Source organism: Bos indicus, chromosome 17, assembly GCF_029378745.1.
Source record: "Bos indicus isolate NIAB-ARS_2022 breed Sahiwal x Tharparkar chromosome 17, NIAB-ARS_B.indTharparkar_mat_pri_1.0, whole genome shotgun sequence".
Taxonomy (NCBI): domain Eukaryota; kingdom Metazoa; phylum Chordata; class Mammalia; order Artiodactyla; family Bovidae; genus Bos; species Bos indicus.
The window spans coordinates 14,272,813-14,299,097 of record NC_091776.1 but is presented as its reverse complement, the minus strand read 5'-3'; the positions used below and the strand labels follow the sequence as shown (position 1 = coordinate 14,299,097).

General features: G+C 43.5%; 1 protein-coding gene across 1 annotated transcript in view; it reads left to right on the top strand.

Annotated features, from left to right (window-relative positions):
- The first annotated feature begins 1,244 nt into the window (after positions 1-1,244).
- Positions 1,245-26,285, top strand: part of LOC109571540 (FRAS1-related extracellular matrix protein 3-like) — a 53,906-nt gene continuing 28,865 nt past the window's right edge. The window contains 11 exon segments of the mRNA XM_070769057.1: positions 1,245-2,719; positions 2,722-2,886; positions 2,889-3,851; positions 3,854-3,962; positions 3,964-4,118; positions 4,121-5,175; positions 5,178-5,655; positions 5,658-6,971; positions 6,974-7,393; positions 8,628-8,717; positions 14,900-14,977. Of these exon segments, the coding sequence (XP_070625158.1) occupies positions 2,548-2,719; positions 2,722-2,886; positions 2,889-3,851; positions 3,854-3,962; positions 3,964-4,118; positions 4,121-5,175; positions 5,178-5,655; positions 5,658-6,971; positions 6,974-7,371 (4,809 nt within the window). The 5' untranslated portion in view covers positions 1,245-2,547 and the 3' untranslated portion in view covers positions 7,372-7,393; positions 8,628-8,717; positions 14,900-14,977.

Sequence of the window (26,285 nt, the reverse complement as noted above, 5' to 3'; positions counted from 1 at the left end):
TCTGAACAGAACCATCACCAGCCTCTAATAAACTGCCATAGTATGAAGCAGAAAGAAAGAAGTGATCCTACATTTGCACTGGGTTTTTTCTACCTAACACCTTGGCTTTACAGCATGTCAGTTACTAATTCAGAGACTTTCATTCTTTTATTCATTCATTCAGTCAACAAACAGTTATCATGTACCTTCTACGGGATGGGGGGCATAAGCATTAGGTATCAGGTGTGAACAGAGTACACGCCCCACTCTCGTGGAGCTTAAAGTCTAGTGGAGAAGACAGATCTTAATCAAATGGTCTGTAAATGTAGAATTGCAGAGATTTAATGTGGCTTGGGGATCATAGGAAAAAGACTTTTTGAAAAATTAGGATTTGAGTGAGGAAAGAAAAGAGGAAAACCAGAAGGGTATGGCAAATGGATAATACCAAGGATGGCTATTGGATTTTTCCATCTAGATTACTAATGACCTTAGCAGGAGTTTGTTGAAATGGAAGCATGCTAAGAGGGAGTTGGTAGGAGGTTATGAAATGGAGATAGTAAGCAAAAACAAACAAAACACAAGAAGAAAAAGTACCACCTTCAAGAAGCTTCATAGCGAAGAAGAAGAGAAGGAATGTTAGCTGGAAGGGGTGGATCCAAGGACAAAAACATCAACATAGTTTGACTGTCAGCTCAACTGCCCTCCTCTGCCTATAATGATAATAGCACATGAGCAAGATAGTTGCCCAGATTGAGTGATGCTTGAATGGGAACCAAAATTACACTCACACAAGAACATGCACTTGGTAAAATTTAATATATGGAGACAAATAAGAGTTTTATTATTTTAAAAAAATTTGGACAAGGTAGGAGTTTTATAAAATATAATGCCTCTTTCATTTACAGAGAAATTTGACCCTGTTTCAATTAAAATATTCTTAATAAATACTTTCCAGACACACCAGAGTAGCTCCACATAATTAGGCGAATATATATTGTTTCAAATTTACCATCTCTTAATGTTCTGTGTGTTAAGTAGTATTCTACTTTGGTGGGTTATATAGACCCATAGCATGTCACTGGTTGGTTAAATGAAATATTTAGGGAGGAAATTAACTATTTCAATCCACTAGCAGTTTATTCCTGCTCTGGGAGTCAGTCAGTTGTTGCTGCTGCTACTCAAGTGAATAAAACAGGCTGTTAAAAAAATTGTAAAAAAAATCAAAAGAATAATTTAAGAATAACATTCTATAGATTTATATTCCCCTTAAAGCCATTGTTATCAGTACAGTTTTAGATGCCTCTATTTCTCCATCATCAATAGGTGTCTCTCACATTTACATTAATTGCTTTCTAAAAATCACAGTAACTACCATTTTATTTATAGGAAGAAATTACTCCACATTGTGGCTAAATGGACACCTCTGATACTTAAAACATGAGTATGAGGCTAAGAATCTAACCCCACACCAGGGAGGGTAGGCATCGCAGATGTGAAAGCCAAATTCCATTACAGATGTTAAATAGGTTAATTCACAGAAATTGATCCAAGTAACTGTGGTATTTTCTCTGTTACTGTTTCTCTTGACATCCTCCCCTCTGGCTACCGATATATTTTTCTACAAAGAAAGTAATTAGGAAAAAGCATATCTAATAAACTCACAGGCAGTCACTGTTGATCAGATATGGAAATCACGCTCTAAGAAAATAAAAGCCATCCGGTCCATCCAGTTGTGTGGTATGTGAAACCCACTGACTAGAAACAAAAGCTGTTCGAATTCAGCAGTCTGGATGCTAGTGCTCTTCCCCCCATAACTGAGAAGGAGAAATGTCTGGGTTATTTTGTAAGCAAGGAATCACAGGATCTGGAATAAGCTGCTTTATCAGGCAGACAGCTAGAAAATCATATTTGTAAAATAGCTCCGACTAGCATCTTTCATGTCCGAAGTGAGACTCAATTTTGGCTGGAAAATGCACTCTTGTCAGCGGTAAGGAAGAGGTATGGGATTTCTCCCCACTCTCAGAAAGACCTTTGCCTGGATGAATGGACCGCTGGAGCGCAGTGTCTCACACGAGCAGAACTGACCCGGCAATGGTCACCGTCTCGGGCCCTGGAGGACAATCCCTTTGAGCCGCCCGGGAAGGAGAGTATCCAGACCGGCTGGTCCGAGGCAGGCAGCCCAGGGTTGCATGGTGCCCGGTCACCCCTCCAGGCTCGAAGGTCGGTAAGATACCCTGGGTAAAGGTACCAAGGAGCAGCGGGGTGTGCTCCGGCACGCTCCTAGGTCTCCGAGCACTGGGGCACATCTGGACAACGCCTGGTGCCTGCAGTGGACAGCCTGGAGAAGGGGAGGGGCGGAGGTGGCTGCGCCCCTTCCCCGCCTTCCCACCAGCACTCCCCTATCCATCCCCCGCTGCTTTTACCTGCCGCGGCTGAAGCGCAGCCCCGGGCTCTTGTTGAGTCCGCTCACCCGCTCCAGATGGACAGCAGCCACCGTCTCCACCGCCTGCACCTGCTGCTGAACGGGTCGCTCTGAAGACAGGATACCCTCCAGGCAGCCAAGGTCCCATGGCTGGCATTTCTCCGCGCCCTGCTGGGACGCCCCGGCAGCTTGCCGCCGCGCTGGCCTATCTGCTCCTGAGCTGCCCTGCCCTACAGGGACAGACACCCTCGCTTGAGGCTGAGCCCCCTCGGGCGCCCTACCTGCCCACCTGGGGCGCCCTTGGCCGCAGCAGCCCCGAAGCCCCAGCATCCTCCTTGCCAACCCCGGGCTCCGGGTACCCGTGGGCCGCTCGCTTTGGCTCGACCCGCTCAGGGACCTGGTGATTCGAGTGCAGCCGGGGGACCGGTGCGAGGTGACGGTGTTGGACGCCCTGCCGCCGCGCCACGGCGCGCTCTCCCAGCGCCGCTTCCCTGCGCCTTCGGGCCCCGACAGGTCCTGTACACTCGCTGGGGCGCCCGCAGCCCCAGACGCGCGCGGGTGAGGCTGCAGCTGCGCTACGACGCCGCGACTTCCACGCTCGCGCTGCCCTTCATGCTCACGGTGGACGTGGTCTTCCACCGGCTGAAGCTGGTGACGCGCAGCAGGCCTTTGGCGGTGGAGGAGCTGCGCGGCTGGAGCTACGCCATTGACAGGAGAGTGCTGGCCTTTGCTTCCCCGGAGCCCGGGACCGCGGCCACCCGCAGGTGCCGGCTCACCCCTGTTCCCCCCGAGGGTGGCCCACTGCCCAAGTATGGGCGTTTGGCGGATGCCGCGGGGGCCCCTCTCCCCAGGGCCAAGGCCATAGACTGTGAGGCTTTTATCCGGGCTGGGGTGCGCTACCAGCACACCTCCACCACCCCCTCGCCCGACCGGGACTGTGTGCCCATGGTGGCGGAGCTGCTAGAGCCAGGGGACCCAGGAGCTGAGTCAGAGGAGTTGCTGCTCCGAGAACATTTCCAGCTGCTGGTGAGGACCCTCGAGAGATCCGAGAACACGGCGCCCAGGCCCAGCCTCGCAGCTCCGATGATGCTGGAGGTCCATCAGTTCCTGCGGACAGCCTTGACGCCCAACGTCCTGGCTGCGGAGGACAAGGAGTCTAATGCCGATGACCCGGTCTTCAACATTCTCAATGCTCCCATCACCACGCCGGGACACCAGGGCTACGTGGTCAGCACTGACGACCCCCTGGGCCTTCCAATGTCCTTCTTCAGCCAGCGGGAGCTGCGGGAACTGAAAATTGCTTATCAGCCCCCTACGGAGAAATTGGATGCGGAGCACCTCTTCCAACTGGAGATGGAGGTGGTGGATGCAGATGGTGCCACCTCAGACCCCTTTGCCTTTATGGTGGTCGTGAAACCCCTGAACACCCTGGCCCCGGTGGCTAGCTATGACCGGGACTACTACTTTTTGAAGGTCAGTCAAGGCCCCTCTCCAGCGCCAACAGCCTTCAGATCAGTGATAGTGCTCACCTGGGAGAGGTGAAAGTGGCTGCCATCAGGGGCTGAGACGTGGCAGCTGGTCGTGCTTGGGGCGCCAGCAGGGTGCAAGCATTTCACGCCAACGGACCTGGCAGCAGAGAGAGTGGCGTACCAGCATGATGGCAGCAACACCTACAGCGACAACATTGTCTTCTGGATGGAGGATGGGCGCCACCAGGTGGATTCCTCTTCCCTCTCGCCATCATCCCTGTTGATGATGAACCACCAATGGTCACTGCCGACACCGGGCTCGCGGTGACAGAAGGGCAGGCAGTCCAGATCTCCCCCTTTGTCCTGAGTGCAATGGATATTGACTCTGAGGACTCGACCATCCACTTTGTGCTGAAGGAACCTCTGGAAGGAGAAGAGGAAGAACGAAGGGGGGATCTGGCTCCCAACTCTTCCAACTCAAGGCAGCATCTGGGGGAGATGCTGCTACGGCAGTCAGAACCACCTCGGGCTCCTGAAGATGAAGGCTGGTATTACGTGGGAAAGGAAGGACTTTATGAGAAGGTGGTGACTAAGTGGCTTCGACAAGACACAGTGGAAGGGAGACTCTTCTACCGCCATTTTGGACCCCTTGGCCCTCAATCCATAATGGCCCAGATAACTTTCCATGTGCAGGATGACCATGACCCACCCAATCTATCAAAGCAACATTTCTTCACCATCAGAGTCCAACCAGTGGATTTGCAGAGTCCAGAGCTGTTTGCAGGAACTACCCTAGAAATGACTGTGCAGCAATACCAATTCACTCACTTCCAGAAGAAATTCCTCCAATATATTGACCAGGACTCAGACGACCAGCACCTGTGGTACACCCTGCTGATGCCTCCTACTGACACAGATGACAACCACCAAGTCCGGGCTGGAGACATTGTGCTCACTGATTCACCAGACACACCCACTGTGCACTTCACCCAGGCCCAGGTAAATCACCATGAAGTTGCCTACCAGCCCCTCTGGGAGAAGCTGGGAATTGTACCATGGATTGTGCAGTTCACCTACCAGGTGGAGGATGCTGCAGGCAATAGTGTACCTGGCACATTCACATTGTTCCTGAGGCCTGTGCACAACCAGCCTCCCCAAGTCACCGACAGAGGCTTTACTGTCTTAGAAGGAGAGAGTTTCAGCCTCAGCAGTAATGAGCTGCATGTTTCCGACCCTGACACAGACATCGACCAGATTGTCTTCATATTAGTTTGGGGTCCCCAACATGGACATTTGCAGTACTTAAAAAAAAATGTATGGTCCCAGGGGAATATTTCACGCAAGCTGATATTGTTAATGGGAGTATCTCTTATCGGAACCGCAGAAACCAGGCGACCAGTGATACCTTCCATCTGGAGGTAAGTGACAAGGTGCATCACATACCCATCACTGTCCAGATATCTGTGCATCCTGCAGCAGCTGACAAAAGTCCCAGGACCTCTATTATAGGTAGTGCATTATTAGATGTGTCCATAGATGTACTAGAAAATAAAGCCACTGAGATCACCATGGACATCATCCATGGTCTAAAGGACACAGGCAACTTGATGCTCTCTTTCACTGTGAAAGACAGCCCCAAATTGGGCACTATTCTGGTGAATGGTTTACCCACAGAATGGTTCACCCAAGAGGACCTCATCAGTGGGACAGTAGTCTGTGCCCACACGGGAGGTGAAGTTGGATTCCAGAAGCAGCCCGATGCCTTCAGCCTTGCCCTCTCCAAGGATCTCATCAGCGGATGATGGGAGACAGCACAGTGGAAGAAGTACAGGTTCAAGTGGTGGTGCTGCCCATCAACAACGTGGCCGCCAAGGTCTTGGTCAGGGAGCCTTACGTTGTCCATGAAGGTGGGAAGGGTGCCTTGACCTTACAACATCTCAGCATTGAAGATGTAGACACTCCCCAAGATGAAATTCTCTGCACAGCAAGTGGTCAGCCAGTCTCTGGCTACCTGGAAAATATGACACCAGCTCCTGGATCAGAAGAGACCCTAGCTGGTTATCCCATCAGCGCTTTCTCCATCAGAGATGTCCAGCTAAGACATATCAACTATGTACAGAGTATCCACAAGGGGGTAGAACCACAAAAAGATCAATTCACCTTTTATTGCTCTGATGGCATCAACTTCTCCCCAAATGTCTTCTTTCCTATAATGATCTGACCCACCAATGATCAGCAGCCTGAACTTTTTGCCCATGAGTTTGTGGTACTAGAGGGAATGAGCATCATCATAGACACCCCACTGCTCAATGGAGCCAATGCTGACCTGCCACCAAACGAGCTTCACTTTCAGCTCACAGCCCTCCCTCGGCATGGGCGAATTATACAGCAGCCGGCCACAGAGAGCCAGCCCATCCGTAGCTTCACCTTACAGGAGATTCAGGAAGCCTCCACCATTGTGTATGAGTACGATGACTCTGAGACCACAGAGGACAGTTTTGAGGTCTGGCTGAGTGACGGCAAGCATGCCACCCACAGGATGGTACCCATTGTGGTGATCCTGGTGGACGATGAAACCCCTCGGCTGACCGTCAACAATGGGCTGGAAGTAGAGACTGGACACACTGAGGTCATCACCAATCAGGTCCTCAAAGCCACAGATCTTGACTCAGATGGTAAGAGCCTCAGTTTTATCCTCCGCTCTGGGCCTCAACAAGGGCTTCTACAGTGACTGAGAAAACCCAGAGTGGAGGTGAGGAACAACCTCACCCTGGGAATGAACTTCACCCTGGGTGAGACTGACTGAGGCCTCATCTGTTACACCCACACAAGCCAAGGACTTCATGACCTTATCAAGTTTGATGTGACTGATGGGATTAACCCTTTGCTACACTGCTATTTCAACATCACCATTGGCAGCTTAGACAGGGTCTTCTTCCCTGAGGTGGTTAGCAAAGGGGTCACCTTGACAGAAGGTGGCAGAGTGACCCTCACCACGGATCTGCTTAGCACCAATGACATCAACAGCTTTGATGAACAGCTGCACTTCAGCATCACAAGGGCTCCTAGCCTGGGACACTTGGAAATCTCTGACCACCCTGGGGACCCATTACCTCTTTCACTCAGTGGCAGTTGGCTGGCCACAAGATAGTCTATGTTCCCACTTCAAATGATGAGATAAAGATGGACAGCTTTGAGTTTCAAGAGACTGATGAACATAATCCCGTGTTTCAAACCTTCAGGATCTTCATCACGGATGTGAATAATAAGAAACCTATCATGGCCATCCATTAACTGATACTGCAAGAAGGGGAAAGAAAATGCATCACTCCCTTTGAGTTGACAGCGGAAGACAAGGATACCCCGGATGATCTCCTCCTCTTTACCATCACCCAGGTCCCCATCCATGGCAGGATTTTGTATAATGGCAGTCGTCCTGTGACCACCTTCACCCAACGGGACCTGAACGAGAACTTGGTTTGCTACTGGCACGATACCTAGGAATCACTTGCATAGTTTACCAGTAAGTCTGGATTTCTGAAGATAGTGGTTTGGTGTCTTGATTCCAGATATAAAAATTACACTGCACATTTTATTGTACTACTCAAATTCAATTTCTATATGTAGAAAATGCTAGAACTAAGTTTGCCTAGGAGACACAGGAGACATGGGTTTGATCCCTGGGTAATGAAAATCCCCTGGAAAAGGAAATGGCAACCCAGTATTCTGCCTGGGAAATCCCATGGGCAGAGAGACTTGGCAGGCTATAGTCCATAGCATAGAGGCTTGACAGGACTGAGAAACTTAACACACATGCAGGCACAGAAGTTTGCCTAACTATGGGAGTATATGTTTTAATGATCATTTTTCTTTTACATTTGTTGTTACTACAAATGGTGAACTAAAGGCTGGTCCCGCTGGCTTCCCAGGTGATGATACTGGTACCTTTGACTGCTCTTCACATAGTCATAAAACTTTTTCATGTAACTCTATGCATGAGATGTGAAGAGATACATGGAATTTTACACATCCGATATGCATAAAGCTGGATGCAATTTTAGAGTAAAACTAAAGAAGGTTGTTTAAAAAACAGTTTCTTTATGTTTTCAGAATTGCTTCTAAACCAAGTGAAATCATAGCAGGTTCTATAAAAATTGTTCTTGCAAATGAATACCCCAAAATGCAAAATTGTCTTGAAAATACTAGTATTAGCAATACAAAAACACAATTATAGACCCAACTGACACATTCTCAAATATCCAAGAGAATGGGCAATAGAAACACATCATGATTTTATTCTTATTTCCTTTTTACTGAGGATGCAATAGTTATTCTTGTTTAAATTCCTTTCAACAAATAGTTCGTGAGTATCCGAGTGTTTCAACCTTGGATAGAAGACCTAACACCAGCTGGATTAAGCTGCCTGTAGAGGACCATGGTACTGTGAAGTGTGCATAGGTGGAACCTGGGCATCCTTCTTGGATGCCCACCTCGTCATCCCAGAGATCATACGTGGAGTAGCACAGTTACAGAATTTTAAATTATAAGGTTCCATTTTTTTGCTATTGCAACTTTAGAAAAAGTTAAATTCTTATTAACCTCATTATTTTTTAAAAAGTTAGATTTGTGTTCATTTAATCATTTTTAAATTTACTAATTGTAGTATTTTCATGCCCTATAAAAAACACTGAAGTTCTTATCATACTCATTTTCTCTGTGCCAACACGGTGTGTGTATGATGCTTGCTCTTTTGCTAGATGACATTGATGAGATGAGGATCTACTATATCTTGAATGAAGGCAGCAAGGCAACTAAAGACATCTTCTACTTCTCTGCTGAAGACAATGGTAAGTCAGTATTGAGACCATACCTGGCAGTCTTGGTTAACTAAAGTCAGTATGAGATGGAAAAGAATTAAATCATGTACATAGTAATCACAATCAGTAATGTCATACTATCACCAAATGAATTCCTTTGGTTTTACTTGTAGTCTTCTGCCAAAGCATCCTTGACAAATCACTTTTTAGGAAGGGAAAGCAATGAAAATTTTCAATAATTAATTTGAAGTATTTTACCTGACCAAGGTTATGTGTGACATCCTATAGGCAAGTAGATTTCCTCTTCAAGAGGATCTGAGAATGTAGCTGGTAGTTTGTCTTACTCTAAAACTAAAACAAATCTACAGAAGGGGAGGTTGGGATGAATTGAAAGACTAGCATTGACATATATGCACTACCATGTGTAAAATAGAGAGCTGGTAGGAAGCTGCTGTAGGTGAAGGCAATGGCATCCCACTCCAGTACTCTTGCCTGGAAAATCCCATGGATGGAGGAGCCTGGTAGGCTGCAGTCCATGGGGTTGCTAAGGGTTGGACACGATTGAAAGACTGAACTGAACCGAATGAATTTTATGACTATGATGGTAACCTTTTGCTCATTTTTATCTGGGCTAAGTGATCTTTTTCTCTAGGGCTCTCCCTTTGATATTGCTACTTATTTCTCAGTCATGATGATATTTAAAAGTCAAAAGGAAAGAAAATAAATCCAGAGCACAGAAGGTGAACATACTGCACCTGTTGAAGGCAACTGGGAAGGTGGGCCATGGCAATGGCATTGTGTCTGACCAGGAGACATAGTCTCATTCGCTAAGTCGCTAAGTCGCTCAGTCACTAAGTCATATCCAACTCTTCTCAAGCAAATCAGGCTAATATCCAATTGCTTTATAAATCTATTCAACACAAGATAAGGGTGATGTAAGACAGGGGTCCCCAACCCTTGTCAGGAACCGGGCCACATAGCAGGAGTGAGCAAAGCATCATCTGTATGTACATCGCCCCCATCACTCACATCGCCACCTGAGCTCCACCTCCTGTCAGATCAGCAGCAGCTTTAGATTCTCACAGGAACATGGACCCTGCTGTGAACTGCACATGGAAGGTACCAGGTGTGTGCTCTTTATGAGAATCTAATGCCTGATGATCTGTGGTGCAAATGGAGACTATAATTAGTAGAGAGGTTAATCTCAATTTAATCATAATAGAAACAAAGTGCACAATGAATGTAACATGGGTGATTCATCCCAAAACCCTCTTCTCCCGACCCTTGTCCACGGGAAAATTGTCTTCCGTGAAACTGATCCCTGTTGCCTGAAAGATTGGGGACTACTGATATTAGAACCTTTGAAAATGTAAGAAAAGATCCTAAAGATTAGGAAACTGAAGTTTCTACATGTTTATCTCGTCTGGAGCAATATTCTTGCTGCAGGCAGTGCATTAGACTCCAATGTCTGAGTACACAGATGATTCTAATACACAGCATCAAGAGTGAGCATACTGATCTAGTTTCTGTTTTCCCATTCATTATTGTCCAGCCAGGCATGAGAAGTATCAGTGCTGTGAGAAGTTTTGGATAACATTTTCCTTTTTTAACTAGAATTTTTCTCATCCAGTCTAACTTCCTTAATCCCACATGTAATATGTATAGGGAGTTTAGCTACTCAAATGCCGATATCTTAAAATAAAGCTGGCACATCTAAAGTATGTGAAATCTTCTTTAGTTCTGAAGATTCATGGTAAGCAAGAGTAATAGGACTGAAAGATGCTTAGCAGGAAAAAAAATGAGATTTCAGGTTATAAATTTATAATATTATTATAAATTATAAAATTCATAACCTGAAATTATTATAACCTGAAATAAATTACCAACCAGAAATACCTGTCCTTCCATAAGCTGCATCTGACCCTGGAGGTCATTCTACTCCTGTATGTTAAGGGAATAACCCTCTCATCCTCCGCTTCTGCACAATGTAAATTATTATTTTTGCATCTTTTCAGTTAGCCCTGATTTGCTAGAAGGGAAGGCTTACTTGAGGGTTAGTTGCCTCATTTGGTGAGAATTTCAAATTTCAATGACACTTATTTGGTGCTGTCAAACTTTTTATTTTGCATAGATTATGACAGAATTTGGCAGACAGTTCTGCAGCCAAATAGGTGGGAATTCAAACTTCACCTCCACCATTTATCAATTTCGTGATCTTAGGCAAGTTCAGCAATGTTTCTGGTCATTGTTTTATTCCTCTACACATAATAATTAATACGTGATAGTATACTCTCAGGTAATTGTTTTGAAGAGAAAATGCCTAGAATCTAGTTAATACACAATGTGTTTGTTATGCATATTACTGTCTCAGAAATGCAAATGTCTATGATTTCAGAATGATGACGTACCTTAGGCAGAAGTCAAGTAGTCAGAAAGTCAAAGGATTACTTTTAATTAAAGAAAGCCAGACATCTCAAGTTAATAAATATAGCGCTTTTCCCTCTATGGGAAGATGCAAGAGTCTGGGCTTACTACAGTCATTCCTTTGATATACACCTTAACCATCTAGAGCCAGTAGCCTGCTTTCTGCACCCTGAATCCCCTTAGGGTCTACAGTCTGCGGTGGCAGCAATGGCTGAAAGCGTGGTGTCTGCAACATCCTTTGTTCACTGATACAGCAGGCAACTTTTTTTCATCCACACCATCAAGGCCTATGAAACACATCTGGATTCTAAACAATCATAAGATTTCATTTAGCTTTATCACACTATGCCAAGCACTGGGATCTTTTGGAGTTTTTAGCCTAAACCAAAGTAGGGGAGGTCAGAGAAGACCTCCCAATAAAAATGGCCTTGAACTGGGACCTGAGAAGTGGATAGCTAGCCAAGAAGGGGATGACGGGAGGGTATTTCAGGCAAAGAGAAGACGAGGTACAAAGTGTGGGCTTGGAGAAGAGTATGCTGCATCTGAGGAACCAAGAGCTGTCCAGATGCCTGGACCTCAAAGGAGAGTGAAGCTGCAAGCACTGATGGGCAGGCAGGCAGGGGCTGGGGCAGGCAGGGTCTTGTAGGTGTTCATAAAGAGGAGGGGCACCGACCCATAGACTGAGCACACCTCCCTAACTAACCACTGAAACTCCGGACTCAGACAGACAGAAAGCCTGGGGTAGCGCCATCTTTGCACTCAGTGAAAACTCTAGATGGCTTCAGGTAAATTTTAGCTACCCAGGTGGCACTAGTGGGAAAGAACTCGCCTGCCAATGCAAGAGACCAGACATGCAGGTTCGATTCCTGGGTCAGGAAGATCCCCTGGAGGAGGAAATGGCAAGCCATTCCAGTATTCTTGCCTGAAGATCTCATGGATGGAGAAGTCCATAGGGTCGCAAACAGTTGGACACAACTGAAGTGACTTAGCACACACGCACTACTAAAAACTTTAAATTTGGTGTGGTTTTATTTTTTTGCTTTTTACTTTGGGACTTTTTTTTTTCTTGTAGTGGTAAAATTGTGTGCTTGTTATTGAAACATCCAAAATATTGTGTCAGTCTGCTGTGGAGGCAGGTTTCCACTATTCTTACACTCATTGTGTGCATGCCTCTTTGCATGTGGCTTGTTTCATTCATCAGTACGTTCATTTTAGGCGCGATCTAGACACTCACCTCCCTGTCTCTCCATAAGAACCTGGTCAAACAATTCGTTGCTGTATGTGAATTATATCTCAAGAAAATGAGATCTTTTTTTAAAAGAAAGGAAATTGGCCAAACATTTACAACTGCTGGTATTTCACTGAATACCCACTATGTACAGAGCCCTGTTCTAGTGTGGAAAAGAGTGAAAATGTGCCAGGCCTGGGATCCACGAGCCCAAGGAAGCTTGTTTCAGAAAAGCTCACTGGTATCCACAGGGGTTATAAATGTGTGCCCTAAATGTGAGTGAATTGCACTGAACTGAAAGTTGTAAAGGAAGATGTAACATTAACAAACAGAGACAGATCATCTTTGTTCATTAGCTTTTCTTTTTTATTTTTATATACTTTCATTGATTCCTAATGAAAATCTTTCTTTCCATAATTTTAACCTCAATAGTTGCTGAAGCTCAACATTCCTATGATCTAGTTATTGTTTAAAAACACTTGGTCTTAACAGATGCTTGGTCTTAACTGCTGCTGCTAAGTGGCTTTAGTCGTGTCCGACTCTGTGCGACCCCATAGATGGCAGCCCACCAGGCTCTCCCATCCCTGGGATTCTCCAGATACACTACTATATGTAAAATACATAAACAACAAGGACCTGTTGTATAGCACAGGAGACTATATGCAATATTTAGTAATAACTTTAATGGAAAAGAACCTGAAAATTGCATATATATGTGTGTGTGTATAACTGAATTACTTTTGAATTATAATAAATCAACTATTTTCAATTGAGAAAAGCACTTGTCTTTACATTATATTTTACAGCTTTGCATCTGAATGATGAAGGATAACTTACAGATACTAGTCATTTGTCACACCATATACCTAATGTGTATGATAATTGTTTATATACATGTAATGAATTAGGTGGGGCTTCGCAGGTGGCTCAGTGGTCAGGAATCCGCCTACAATGCAGGAAATGCAAATTCAGACCCTGGGTTGAGAAGATTCCCTGGAGAAGGAAATGTCAACCCACTCCAGTATTCTTGCTTGGGAAATTCCATGGACAGGGGAGCCTGGCAGGCTAGAGTCCATGGGGCTGCAGAAGAGTTGAACACAACTGAGCAACACAACAACCACAACAATGAATCAAGTAGTAGGACAAGTCAAGGAACAAGGTGGAAATAGGGTTTATAAGAGGGGAGAAGATATTTTAGTTTAGGGGCAATGAATCTTGTCTGAATTATTTGAGGGTGAACTGAGTAGCTGGCAGCTGGTAGAAAGAGGATAAAGCCTTGGAAATCTGTCCTTAGATAGACTGAGCAGAAGTGCCAACGACACTTTCAGTTCTTTATGGATTCTCCAGGAATCCATGCACATTTAGCTGAGGAGCCAAGGTGATGCTGTCCTGAGAAGTGAGGTCGTTCCACCCCTACAACATCACACTTGAGTACTAGTTCCTTTACTACAATGTCCTAAAAGAAAGAGCAGAGATGCATCACAAAGTTTAGTGCACTGATGTTTATCAGAGAATGGTATCAAATTTCGTAAGAGTAAAAACAGCATAAATGCTCAGAGACTGATAAAGTACAATATTCATACAATGGCACAGTATGCAGCAATTAAAATACTTGTAATAGAGGAGGATTCAAAACATTGGGCATATGCTCAGAGAATATATATTTTTTAAATGCTATTTACATATTTATATATATTTAAACACAATTATTCCATATTTAGACACAATAGCTAAAAGTTCAGATAGCTATATACCAAGATGATTAAATGTCTATTATTGGGTGGTGGGATGATGGATGATTTTTGTATTGCCTCACCCACTCTCTAGCTAGAAGAAAACTAAATTTAATGGTGTCTTTGTTTTCATTTTTACTGGGGAAGTAGGATTGTACCTGAGAGATGGAGGCAGGGGGGCATGGAGCAGAACATTAGTCTTTGTATAATTGTCATGAGTCTCCATCTTTCTTTACGTGGGCAATGTTCCAAAGTTATGTAAAATGCTATGCAAAAGCAGCTTCACGTCCCCATTTATAAGGACAATAATAATAGCCGGTTTGAATGTAATGTTCATTACATGCCTGTACTATACTAACTGGGGACTTCCCTGGTGGCTCAGTGGTCAAGAATCTGCCTGCAGTGCAGGAGATGCAAATTCAGACCCTGGGTTGAGAAGATTCCCTGGAGAAGGAAATGGCAACTCACTCCAGTAATCTTGCCTAAAAATCCCATGGACAGAAGAGCCTCATGCGCTACATTCCACGAGTCACAAAGAGTCGGACACAACTGAGTGACTAACTACACACTGTACTAACTGATGTGTGTGTGAAGGCACACAAATTATATACTAAACTTCGTCCTCTCAATAACATTTTGAAGTAGGTATTATCATTATACAGATGAGGAAATCAAGGCTCGCCTTCTTCACCTGTAAGGCCCTGCCACATGAAAATTCTGGAGCTGCCACTGGGAGAGATGTGGGATGAATTTGTCTTGTGTAATGTGCTCTGTGGTCCGCTCATTACCTCACCTTTACTCCCTTTCTCAACTTCTTTTTTGTGCAGCTGTGCCTTCTTCGACCAGTGCCATTCCTAGTACAGAGTCACGCAATCCTGGGCCTGCTGTTTATGCATCACAATGAGGTTTGTTGATGTTTTAAAACAGTTTTTCTCTGGAGTCACTGTTATGATGCAGCTCGACTTAATGGGACTGACTACTGCAGGGAAACTGACAAAGACCGAGAAATGGAAACAAAATAGACAAAGTCTCTCTCCTCTAGAGGATTTCTCGCTTCTGGAATGTTGCACAGGAATAATACGGTAGATTAAAGAAATTAAAGCTTCTAGCAAAACACATAAATGATGAATGTGAGCATGAAATGGTAGGCCAGGTTAAAGGGATCCAGTAGTGCAGTGGTGAGAGGGGCTTACGGTCAAACGTGGCTGGACTCAGCCCTGAGCTTGGCCCTGTGCCAGGTGCTGACCCTGAGTAGATTGAACCCTGAGTTCTCCAAAAGGTCATTGTCATCTTAATTTTAAAATGCGGCTCATTACACCTATCTCACAGTGTTTCTCTAAGGATTAAATTAAAAAATGTGTGTAAAATTGCTTGACTGAGAGCCCAATACATCATATGTGCCCAGTAAAATATAAGCCATCTGGGTCCTGAGATAAGGATGATCAGGTGGCATTCTCTCTCTCACTGACTATTCTTCTATGGAGAAGAATATGACTTAGAAAGAGCAGGTTGAAAGCAGAAAAGAAGAAGGTCTTTTGTAGGTGGGATTTCGGCAGGGTCCTCTGGATTTAAATGAAGCCTCACAGAAGACTTAGCATAGCTCTTGGATCATTAGCTCGTGGAAAAACTGAGAAAAAGGGAAGCAATGGGTTTTCAGAAGGACAGAGACCAAGAGAGGAAAATTAAGCTAAGTGCTTAGAACCAATTACTGGACTTCTGGGTCCAGTTAAATAATCTACTTTTCAAAGTGATTTCAGTGTGAAGCCAACATGATAGTGTCAAACCAGAAAACATTCATGGGTTCACTGCAGACACACACAGCACACATGCCATGAATCCTGTAAATAGTGAGCGGCAAAAGAATGACCCACTGTAATCACGTCTTTGACAAGGTCATGTAATGTGTGCAGTACGTTATTAGTAGTAAATTCAAGAAATGACATAAAATGGCATCGGGTGACAGCAGAAAAAGAAATACTATTGTGGACTGGTCAAGGGGGATTAACTCTACCAGAGCACTCAGTTTCAGTTCAGTTTAGTTGCCCAGTCATGTCTGACTCTTTGTGAAACCACACATCCCTACATGCAAGGCCTCCCTGTCCATTACCGTCTCCTGGAGTTTACTCACTCATGTCCATTGAGTCGGTTATGCCATGCAATCACCTCATCCTCTGTCATCCCCTTCTCCTCCAACCCTCAATCTTTCCCACATCAGGTTCTTTTCAAATGCATCAGTTCTTAGCATCAGGTGGCTAAACTATTGGAGTTTCAGCTTCAACATCAGTCCTTCCAATGAACACCCAGGACTGATCTCCTTTAGGATGGACTGATTGGATCTCCTTGCAGTCCAAGGCACTCTCAAGAGTCTTCTCCAACACCACAGTTCAAAAGCATCAATTCTTCGGTGCTCAGCTTTCATTAGTCCAACTCTCACATCCATACATGACTACTGGAAAAACCGTAGCCTTGACTAGATGGACCTTTATTGGCAAAGTAATGTCTCTGCTTTTGAATATGCTATCTAGTTGGTCATACATCTTCCAAAGAGTAAGCCTCTTTTAATTTCATGGCTGCAGTCACCATCTGCAGTGATTTTGGAGCCCGCACGAAATAAAGTCTGCCACTGTTTCCCCGTCTATTTGCCATGAAGTGATGGGACCAGATGCCATGATCTTAGTTTTCTGAATGTTGAGCTTTAAGCCAACATTTTCACTCTCCTCTTTCACTTTCATCAAGAGGCTTTTTAGTTCCTCTTCACTTTCTGCCATAAGGGTGGTGTCATCTGCATAATTGAGGTTCTTGATATCTCTCCTGGCAATCTATTCCAGCTTGTGCTTCTACCAGCCCAGCATTTGTCATGATGTACTCTGCATATAAGTTAAATAACCAGGATGACAATATACAGCCTTGACGTACTCCTTTTCCTATTTCGAACCAGTCAGTTGTTCCATGTCCAGTTCTAACTGCTGCTTCCTGACCTGCATACAGATTTCTCAAGAGGCAGGCCAGATGGTCTGGTATTCCCATCTCCTGAAGAATTTTCCACAGTTTATTGTGATCCACACAGTCAAAGCCTTTGGCATAGTCAATAAACCAGAAATAGATGTATTTCTGAAACTCTCTTGCTCTTTGATGATCAAGCGTACATTTGCAATTTGATCTCTGGGTCCTCTCTGCCTTTTGTAAAGCCAGCTTGAACATCTAGACATTCACGGTACTGTTGAAGCCTGGCTTGGAGAATTTTGAGCATTACTTTGCTAGCATGTGAGATCAGTGCAATTGTGCTATAGTTTGAGCATTCTTTGGTATTGCCTTTCTTTGAGATTGGAATGAAAACCGACGTTTTGCAATCCTGTGGCCACTGCTGAGTTTCCCAAATTTGCTGGCCTGTTGAGTGCAGCACTTTCACAGCATTCTCTTTTAGGATTTGAAATAGCTCAACTGGAATTCCATCACCTCCACTAGCTTTGTTCGTAGTGATGCTTCCTAAGGCCCACTTGACTTCACATTCCAGGATGGATGGCTGTAGGTGAGTGATCACACCATTGTGATTATCTGGGTCATGAAGATCTTTTTTGTATAGTTCTTCTGTGTATTCTTGCCACCTCTTCTTAATATCTTCTGCTTCTGTTAGGTCCATACCATTTAAGGTAACTATATTAGGAACGTTTGTAGAGTGGAATTGAGTGAGACTGCTGGGAAAAACTCAGCTGAGGCAAAGTAAGGGTTTGGATTCTGATGGTGGAAAATGGATAGCAACATGACTGAGCTTACATTCAGTCATGTCCACTCTTTTTGAGGATTGGACTGAAGTTCATGTGGGATAACAGCTCAGTATCTATTTCTGATCACCATTTTTACAATGCACTGCTTCTTATGGAAGTCCACAGATGGTTCTTCCAATAGTTTCTTATATCCTTCCCTTTAGTGCATTAGGTGGTCTACTAATTCCTGATGATTGGAAACTTGTTTGGTAGCTGAAAGTAGATATTGGGATTGTTAATGTTGAGGCTGACACATTACCTCATATATTTTACTTACTCACTGTTGAAAGCTGAACTGTGTAGTTCTTTAAACACAGTTAAGTAATAACAGACACCCACCAGACAGTCTAGTTCCAGAGGGGTGTTTCTTAAACATGCTGCATGTTTTTTACTTTATTTTGAAATATTGTCTTTTTAGAACCAAACCCAGAACATCAACATGGTTTCTCACAGTCAGGTATATTAATATTTGACAAAGAATGATGATCATTCCATTTAACATTTTGTTTTGTGAGTTTTAAATGCCTTGGAACTAGAACCATCAATTTTAATTTTATTTTCTTTCTGATTAAAAAAATTTAATTGAAGTATAGTTACTGTACATTATTATTTGTTCTAGGTGTAGAATATAATGATTCACAACTTTTAAAAGTTATATTCCATTTATAGTTGTTATAAAATATGGCTACATTCCCTGTGTGCTGTACAATGTATGTGCTATACTTAGTTGTTCAGTCGTGTCCGACTCTTTATGACACCATGGACTGTAGCCCGCCAGGTTCCTCTGTCCATGGGATTCTCCAGGCCAGAATACTGCAGTGGGTTGCCATTCCCTTCTACAGGGGATCTTCCCAACTCAGATATCAAACCCAGGTGTCCTGCACTATAGGCAGATTCTTTACTGTCTGAGCCAACAGGGAAGCCCTGTACAATAATATATCCTTGCAGCTCATTTTACACATGACAGCTTGTACCTCTTATTCTCCTATCCCCATATTGCCTTTCCCTCTTCCCTCTCCCCACTGGTAACCACTAGCTAATTTTAAAAATAGGAGTGTTACTGATTTCAGTCCCACAAATTGTAAAAGGAAATAAAATATGCTCTTTTCAGAATCAAAATAGGCATTTCCAATTCAAAACATTTTAGAAACAGCAGTATATAATCTGATCATCATTTTTATTTTAAGTTATATATCTTTAGTTAGACCCTGTGCTACCAGTTGGGAACTACCTTCCAACACTGTATTTGAGGACTATAACCTTCCCCTGTTCATAGGGTTCTCTAGGCAAGAATACTAAGTGGTTTGCCATTCCCTTCTCCAGTGGACCACACTCTGTCAGACCTCTCCACCATGACCCATCCGTCTTGGGTGGCCCCACACAGCATGGCTTAGTTTCATTGAGTTAGACAAGGCTGTGGTCCATTCGATCAGATTGGTTAGTTGTCCATATATTGTCACCCTGCTGATTTAACTTCTATGCAGAGTACATCATGAGAAACACTGGGCTGGAAGAAGCACAAGCTGGATCAAGATTGCCGGGAGAAATATCAATAACCTCAGATATGCAGATGATTCCACCCTTATGGCAGAAAGTGAAGAACTAAAGAGCCTCTTGATGAAAGTGAGAGAGGAGAGTGAAAAAGTTGGCTTAAAGCTCAATATTCAGAAAACTAAGATCATGACATCTGGTCCCATCACTTCATGGCAGATAGATGGGGAAACAGTGGAAACAGTGGATGATTTTATTTTTTGGGGCTCCAAAATCACTGTAGATGGTGATTGCAGCAATAAAATGCAAAGATCCTTACTCCTTGGAAGGAAAGTTATGACCAACCTAGACAGCACATTAAAAAGCAGAGACATTACTTTGCCAACAAAGGTCCGTTTGGTCAAGGCTATGGTTTTCCAGCAGTCATGTATGAATGTGACAGTTGGACTGTGAAGAAAGCTGAATGCTGAAGAACTGATGCTTTTGAACTGTGGTGTTGGAGAAGACTCTTGAGAGTCCCTTGGACTGCAAGGAGATCCAACCAGTCCATCCAAAGGAGAAGACTCTTGAGAGTCCCTTGGACTGCAAGGAGATCCAACCAGTCCATCCCAAAGGAGAAATGAATATTCATTGGAAGGACTGATGTTGAAGCTGAAACTCCAATACTTTGGCCACCTAATGAGAAGAACTGACTCGTTGGAAAAGACCCTGATGCTGGGAAAAATTGAGGGCAGGAGGAGAAGGGGACGACAGATGATGAGATGGTTGGGTGGCATCATCAACTCAATGGACATGGGTTTGGGTGGACCCTGGGAGTTGGTGATGGACAGGGAGGCCTGGCGTGCTGTGGTTCATGGGATCGCAAAGAGTTGGACACAACTGAGCAACTGAACTGAACTCTACTTTTCCCTGTAAAAAGACAAAGTGATATTACCCTGATTTTGCCTGCTTTATTTTACAAATGCTGTGTGGTCATATACTTCACACACAGCATCAAGCAGAAAAGAATCAAGCAGGATTTTATTTCTGTGTATACAGTTTTTGAGGTGGCTGTTTTCCACTTCTCTATTTTATCCTGAGTCTCCATATCAACTATTTTGAAAACACTTTAATAGCTGCTTACTAGTCTCTTGTGGGGATAGCTGCTCATTTATATACCCATTTTCAAAAGGAAATAAGCATTTTAAGGCTCATGTTAATTGCTTTCCTCTTGCAAATGTCTATCTGAAATAATCTTTTTTGCTCATATTAATTCCCCCTCAGGTCTCTTTGACTTGGTTATCTGTTGAGAAAAAGTTCTGCAGCCCAACCTGGTATTACCCCGGCAGCAAACAGTGAATTTAAGCAGGTTACTGTTTTGCTGAAGATTGGTTATGCTGATTTATCATAAACCTTTCTGCAGTTGTCTCACGTGCATCGGTGGGGCCTTCAGAGGGGCTCCAGGATTCTGGGGCTTTCGGACTTTGCACTGGTCCTCAGGGGCCCCTTTGTGCCCCTCAGCCTCCTCCCTGTCTGCATCTCAACACTTCCTCTATCCCCCAGTTTCAGGGAGCTTGGATGTCAACAGATATCTATCTCCATCTTTTCCCCAGTAAATATATTGTTTGCGGTGGCTCCATTTCCTGAAACTGCAAATATCAGTTTCATAAAAAGTTTTCTTTAAAACCACATGTGGCGATAACCCTGTATGTGAGACAGCAAAAGAGACACAGATGTATAGAACAGTCTTTTGGACTCTGTGGGAGAGGGAGAGGGTGGGATGATTTGGGAGAATGGCATGGAAACATGTATATTATTAGATGTGAAATGAATTGCCAGTCCAGGTTCGATGCATGATACAGGGTACTCGGGGCTGGTGCACTGGGATGACCCAGAGGGATGGTATGGGGAGGGAGGTGGGAGAGGGGTTCACGATAGGGAACACGTGTACACCCGTGGCAGATTCATGTTGATGTATGGCAAAACCAATACAATATTGTGAAGTAATTAGCTTCCAATTAAAATAAATAATTTATATTAAAAAAAAACCATCTGTGGGACTTCTCTGGTGGCTTAGTGGGAAAATATCCTCCTGCCAGTGCAGAAGGCACAGGTTTGATCCCTGATCTGGGAAGATCCCACATGCCATGGAACAACTAAGCCTGCTTGCCACAGCTATTGAGCCTGTGCTGTAGAGCACAGGAGCCACAACTACTGAAGCCCGTGTGCCCTAGAGCCCATGCTTCACACCAAGGGAAGTCTCTGCAATGGGAAGTCCAAGCACCACAGCTAGAGAGTAGCCCCCACTCTCCACAACCAGAGAAAAGCCCACACAGCAACAAAGACCCAGCACAGCCAAAAATAAAAATATGTGGGTAAAAATAGACGTAGACTCTATTTAACAAGTTGTTGATTTAACAAATTTATTTTCTGAGTCAAGCAGGAAGGACTTACACAATTCTTAGAGGAAGTAAGACATTTGTGATAGAGTATCCAAACACCTTCTTTGGGGCTGTTTCAGATCTAGTTCATGTTGTTGCTGTTCCACCTCCTTGTAAAACTGATCTTTTTTTTTTTTTTTTTAATTTTGACTTATTTTTTAACTTTACTATATTGTATTGGTTCTGCCATACATCGAAATGAATCTGCCACAGGTATACATGTGTTCCCCATACTGAACCCTCCTCCCTCCTCCCTCCCCATACCATCCGTCTGGGTCATCCCAGTGCACCAGCCCCAAGCATCCAGTATCATGCATTGAACCTGGACTGGCGACTCGTTTCATATATGATACTATACATATTTCAATGCCATTCTCCCAAATCATCCCACCCTCTCCCTCTCCCACAGAGTCCAAAAGACTGTTCTACACATCAGTGTCTCTTTTGCTGTCTTGTATACAGGGTTATTGTTATCATCTTTCTAAATTCCATATATTTGCATTAGTATACTGTATTGGTGTTTTTCTTTCTGGCTTACTTCACTCTGTATAATAGGCTCCAGTTTCATCCACCTCATTAGAACTGATTCAAATGTATTCTTTTTAATGGCTGAGTAATACTCCATTGTGTATATGTACCACAGCTTTCTTATCCATTCATCTGTTGATGGACATCTAGGTTGCTTCCATGTCCTGGCTATTATAAACAGTGTTGCGATGAACATTGGGGTACATGTGTCTCTTTCCCTTCTGGTTTCCTCAGTGTGTATGCCCAGCAGTGGGATTGCTGGGTCATAAGGCAGTTCTATTTCCAGTTTTTTAAGGAATCTCCACACTGTTCTCCATAGTGGCTATACTAGTTTGCATTCCCACTAATAGTGTAAGAGGGTTCCCTTTTCTCCACACCCTCTCCAGCATTTATTGCTTGTAGACTTTTGGATCGCAGCCATTCTGACTGGTGTGAAATGGTACCTCATAGCAGTTTTGATTTGCATTTCTCTGATAATGAGTGATGTTGAGCATCTTTTCATGTGTTTGTTAGCCATCTGTATGTCTTCTTTGGAGAAATGTCTATTTAGTTCTTTGGTCCATATTTTGATTGGATCATTTATTTTTCTGAAATTGAGCTGTAGGAGTTGCTTGCATATTTTTGAGATTAGTTGTTTGTCAGTTGCTTCATTTGCTATTATTTTCTTCCATTCTGAAGGCTGTCTTTTCACCTTGCTAATAGTTTCCTTTGTTGTGCAGAAGCTTTTAAGTTTAATTAGGTCCCATTTGTTTATTTTTGCTTTTATTTCCAATATTCTGGGAGGTGGGTCATAGAGGATCCTGCTGTGATGTATGTTGGAGAGTGTTTTGCCTATGTTCTCCTCTAGGAGTTGTATAGTTTCTGGTCTTATGTTTAGATCTTTAATCCATTTTGATTTTGTTTTTGTGTATGGTGTTAGAAAGTGCTCTAGTTTCATTCTTTTACAAGTGGTTGACCAGTTTTCCCAGCATCACTTGTTAAAGAGATTGTCTTTAATCCATTGTACATTCCTGTCTCCTTTGTCAAAGACAAGGTGTCCATATGTGCGTGGATTTATCTCTGGGCTTTCTATTTTGTTCCATTCATCTATATTTCTGTCTTTGTGCCAGTACCATACTGTCTTGATGACTGTGGCTTTGTAGTAGAGCCTGAAGTCAGGCAGTTGATTCCTCTAGTTCCATTCTTCTTTCTCAAGATAGCTTTGGCTATTCGAGGTTTTTTTGTATTTCCATACAAATTGTGAAATTATTTGTTCTAGCTCTGAAGAATGCCATTGGTAGCTTGATAGGGATTGCATTGAATCTGTAAATTGCTTTGGGCAGTATACTCATTTTCACTATATTGATTCTTCCAATCCATGAACATGGTATATTTCTCCATCTATTAGTGTCCTCTTTGATTTCTTTCACCAGTGTTTTATAGTTTTCTATATATAAGTCTTTAGTTTCTTTAGGTAGATATATTCTTAAGTATTTTATTCTTTTCGTTGGAATGGTGAATGGAATTGTTTCCTTAATTTCTCTTTCTGTTTTCTCATTATTAGTGTATAGGAATGCAAGGGATTTCTGTGTGTTGATTTTATATCCTGCAACTTTACTATAATCAGTGATTAGACATCTCATTTTAATCTGTTTTGCAACGAGTTTTTTTGGGTCATCCTTTTTGATTTTGAGTGTTCACATTTATTGTCTCATCATTCGTTCATTTATGCTTCTTTTTTTTTTTTGCTAGCACAAAGTCTTTTGTATTTGTGATCCACACATATCTAAAATGCCTTAGATTTTTTAAAATTAATTTTTACCGGACTGTGATTCTTTTCGTAATATTCTGTTCAGTTCAGTTCAGTTCATTCACTTAGTCGTGTCCGACTCTTTGAGACCCCATGAATCGCAGCATGCCAGGCCTCCCTGTCCATTACCAACTCCCGGAATTTACTCAAACTCACGTCAATCAAGTCTGTGATGCCATCCAGCCATCTCATCCTCTGTCGTCACCTTCTCCTCCTGCCCTCAATCCCTCCCAGCATCAGGGTCTTTTCCAATGAGTCAACTCTTCACGTGAGGTGGCCAAAGTACTGGAGTTTCAGCTTTAGCATCAGTCCTTCCAATGAATACCTGGGACAGATTTCCTTTAGAATGGACTGGTTGGATCTCCTTGCAGTCCAAGGGACTCTCAAGAGTCTTCTCCAACACCATGGTTCAAAAGCATCAATTCTTCAGTGCTCAGCTTTCTTCACAGTCCAACTCTCACATCCATACATGACCACTGGAAAAACCATAGCCTTGACTAGACAAACCTTTGTTGGCAAAGTAATGTTTTTGCTTTTAAATACGCTGTCTAAGTTGGTCATAACTTTCCTTCCAAGGAGTAAGCGTCTTTTAATTTCATGGCTGCTAGTCTCCACTAAAATGAATCAACTATAGGAGGAGGAAATGGCAACCCATTCCAGTCTTCTTGCTGGGATAATCCCATAAACAGAGGAGCCTGGTGGGCTATGTCCATATGGTCACAAAAAATCGACCACAACTAAGTGACTTGACTATCACCACATAATTGTTTCATTGCATTGTGTCAGTCTCCACTATACAGTAAAGTGAATCAGCTATACATATACATATATCCCCTCATTTTTGGATTTTCCTTCCCATTTAGAGCATTGTCTAGAGTTCTCTGAGCTATCCAATATGTTCCCATTCATTGTGTATTTTATATATGTCAATTCCAATCTCCTAATTATCCACCCTATGCCTCCATAATGAGGCGTGTTTGGAGAGAAATCACCACACTGGTTCGGTGTGGGCCCTAGCTGTTCCATTCAAATTCTATTGTGAATTAAAGATTTCTTGCATCTCATATTATTATGTTGCTGTATGACTTGCCATGATCTAGAGAGTTTTTCAAACCTCATAGCACTCTAATAGTAATTCCAGTTCTCAAACACTTATCTCATGTAAGAAGCCATTTTCTCTGTGACCCATAAGAATCTCCACATTAAAACAATTTTCCTGGCTACCTCAGCCTGATTCAGGCCTTAGTCTCAGGCCTGCATGTGTGTATTTAGTCACTCAATCGTGTCCAACTCTTTGTGGCCAAATGGACTGTAGCCCACCAGGCTCCTCTGCCCATGGGATTCTCCAGGCAAGAATACTGGAGTGGGTTGCCATGCCCTCCTCCAGGGGATCTTCCCAACCCAGGGATCGAACCCAAGTCTCTGGCATTGTGGGAGGATTCTTTACCATCTGAGCCCCCAGGGAAGCCCAAGAATACTGGAGTGGGTAGCCTATCCCTTCTCCAGGAGATCTTTCCAACCCAGGAATCCAACTGGGGTCTCCTGCATTGCAGGCAGATTCTTTACCAGCTGAGCCATCAGGAAGTCCAATTTCAGGCCTTCACAGTCTCATTCTCATTTGTCTAATTGGGTGGCTCCTGACTGCTATTACCTTGAACTGCCCACTGAGTTTATGCAAAGTAATTTTAACATGTATGCACTTCCCTGAAGTGGAGACTTGACTGAAGGCTTTAATAGTCCTGGTTAAGCAGATACCCACATATCTTCATGGACAGATGGTGTGCAACTTTGCATCATTTAAAAATGCCACCCAGCCTATAAACTGATGCCTAGAGAACGTGAACCTGAAAGATAACAATGTGTAGGCTGAGGCCACAGATGTCACATCAGTCATCCTTGGCGGTTTTCTTGCACTGACCTTGGGAAGCCAGCTTATGATCTCAGAATGGACCGAAAACTGATCTTTGTATTACTATTGTCAGGTAGGTGGATTTTTTTTTTCTTAGCAGGATGCTGTTTTATGGGACATAGGATTATAGCTACAAGAAAAACTATCTCATTTTAGTCCTCTTTGACTTAACTGAATAACTGAATGAGTAGTATTCAGATCCCAGTCTTGTTGTTTAGTCACTCAGTCACATCTGACTCTTTTGTGACCCTATGGACTGTAGCCCACCAGGCTCCTCTGTCCATGGGATTTCCCAGGCAGGAATACTGGAGT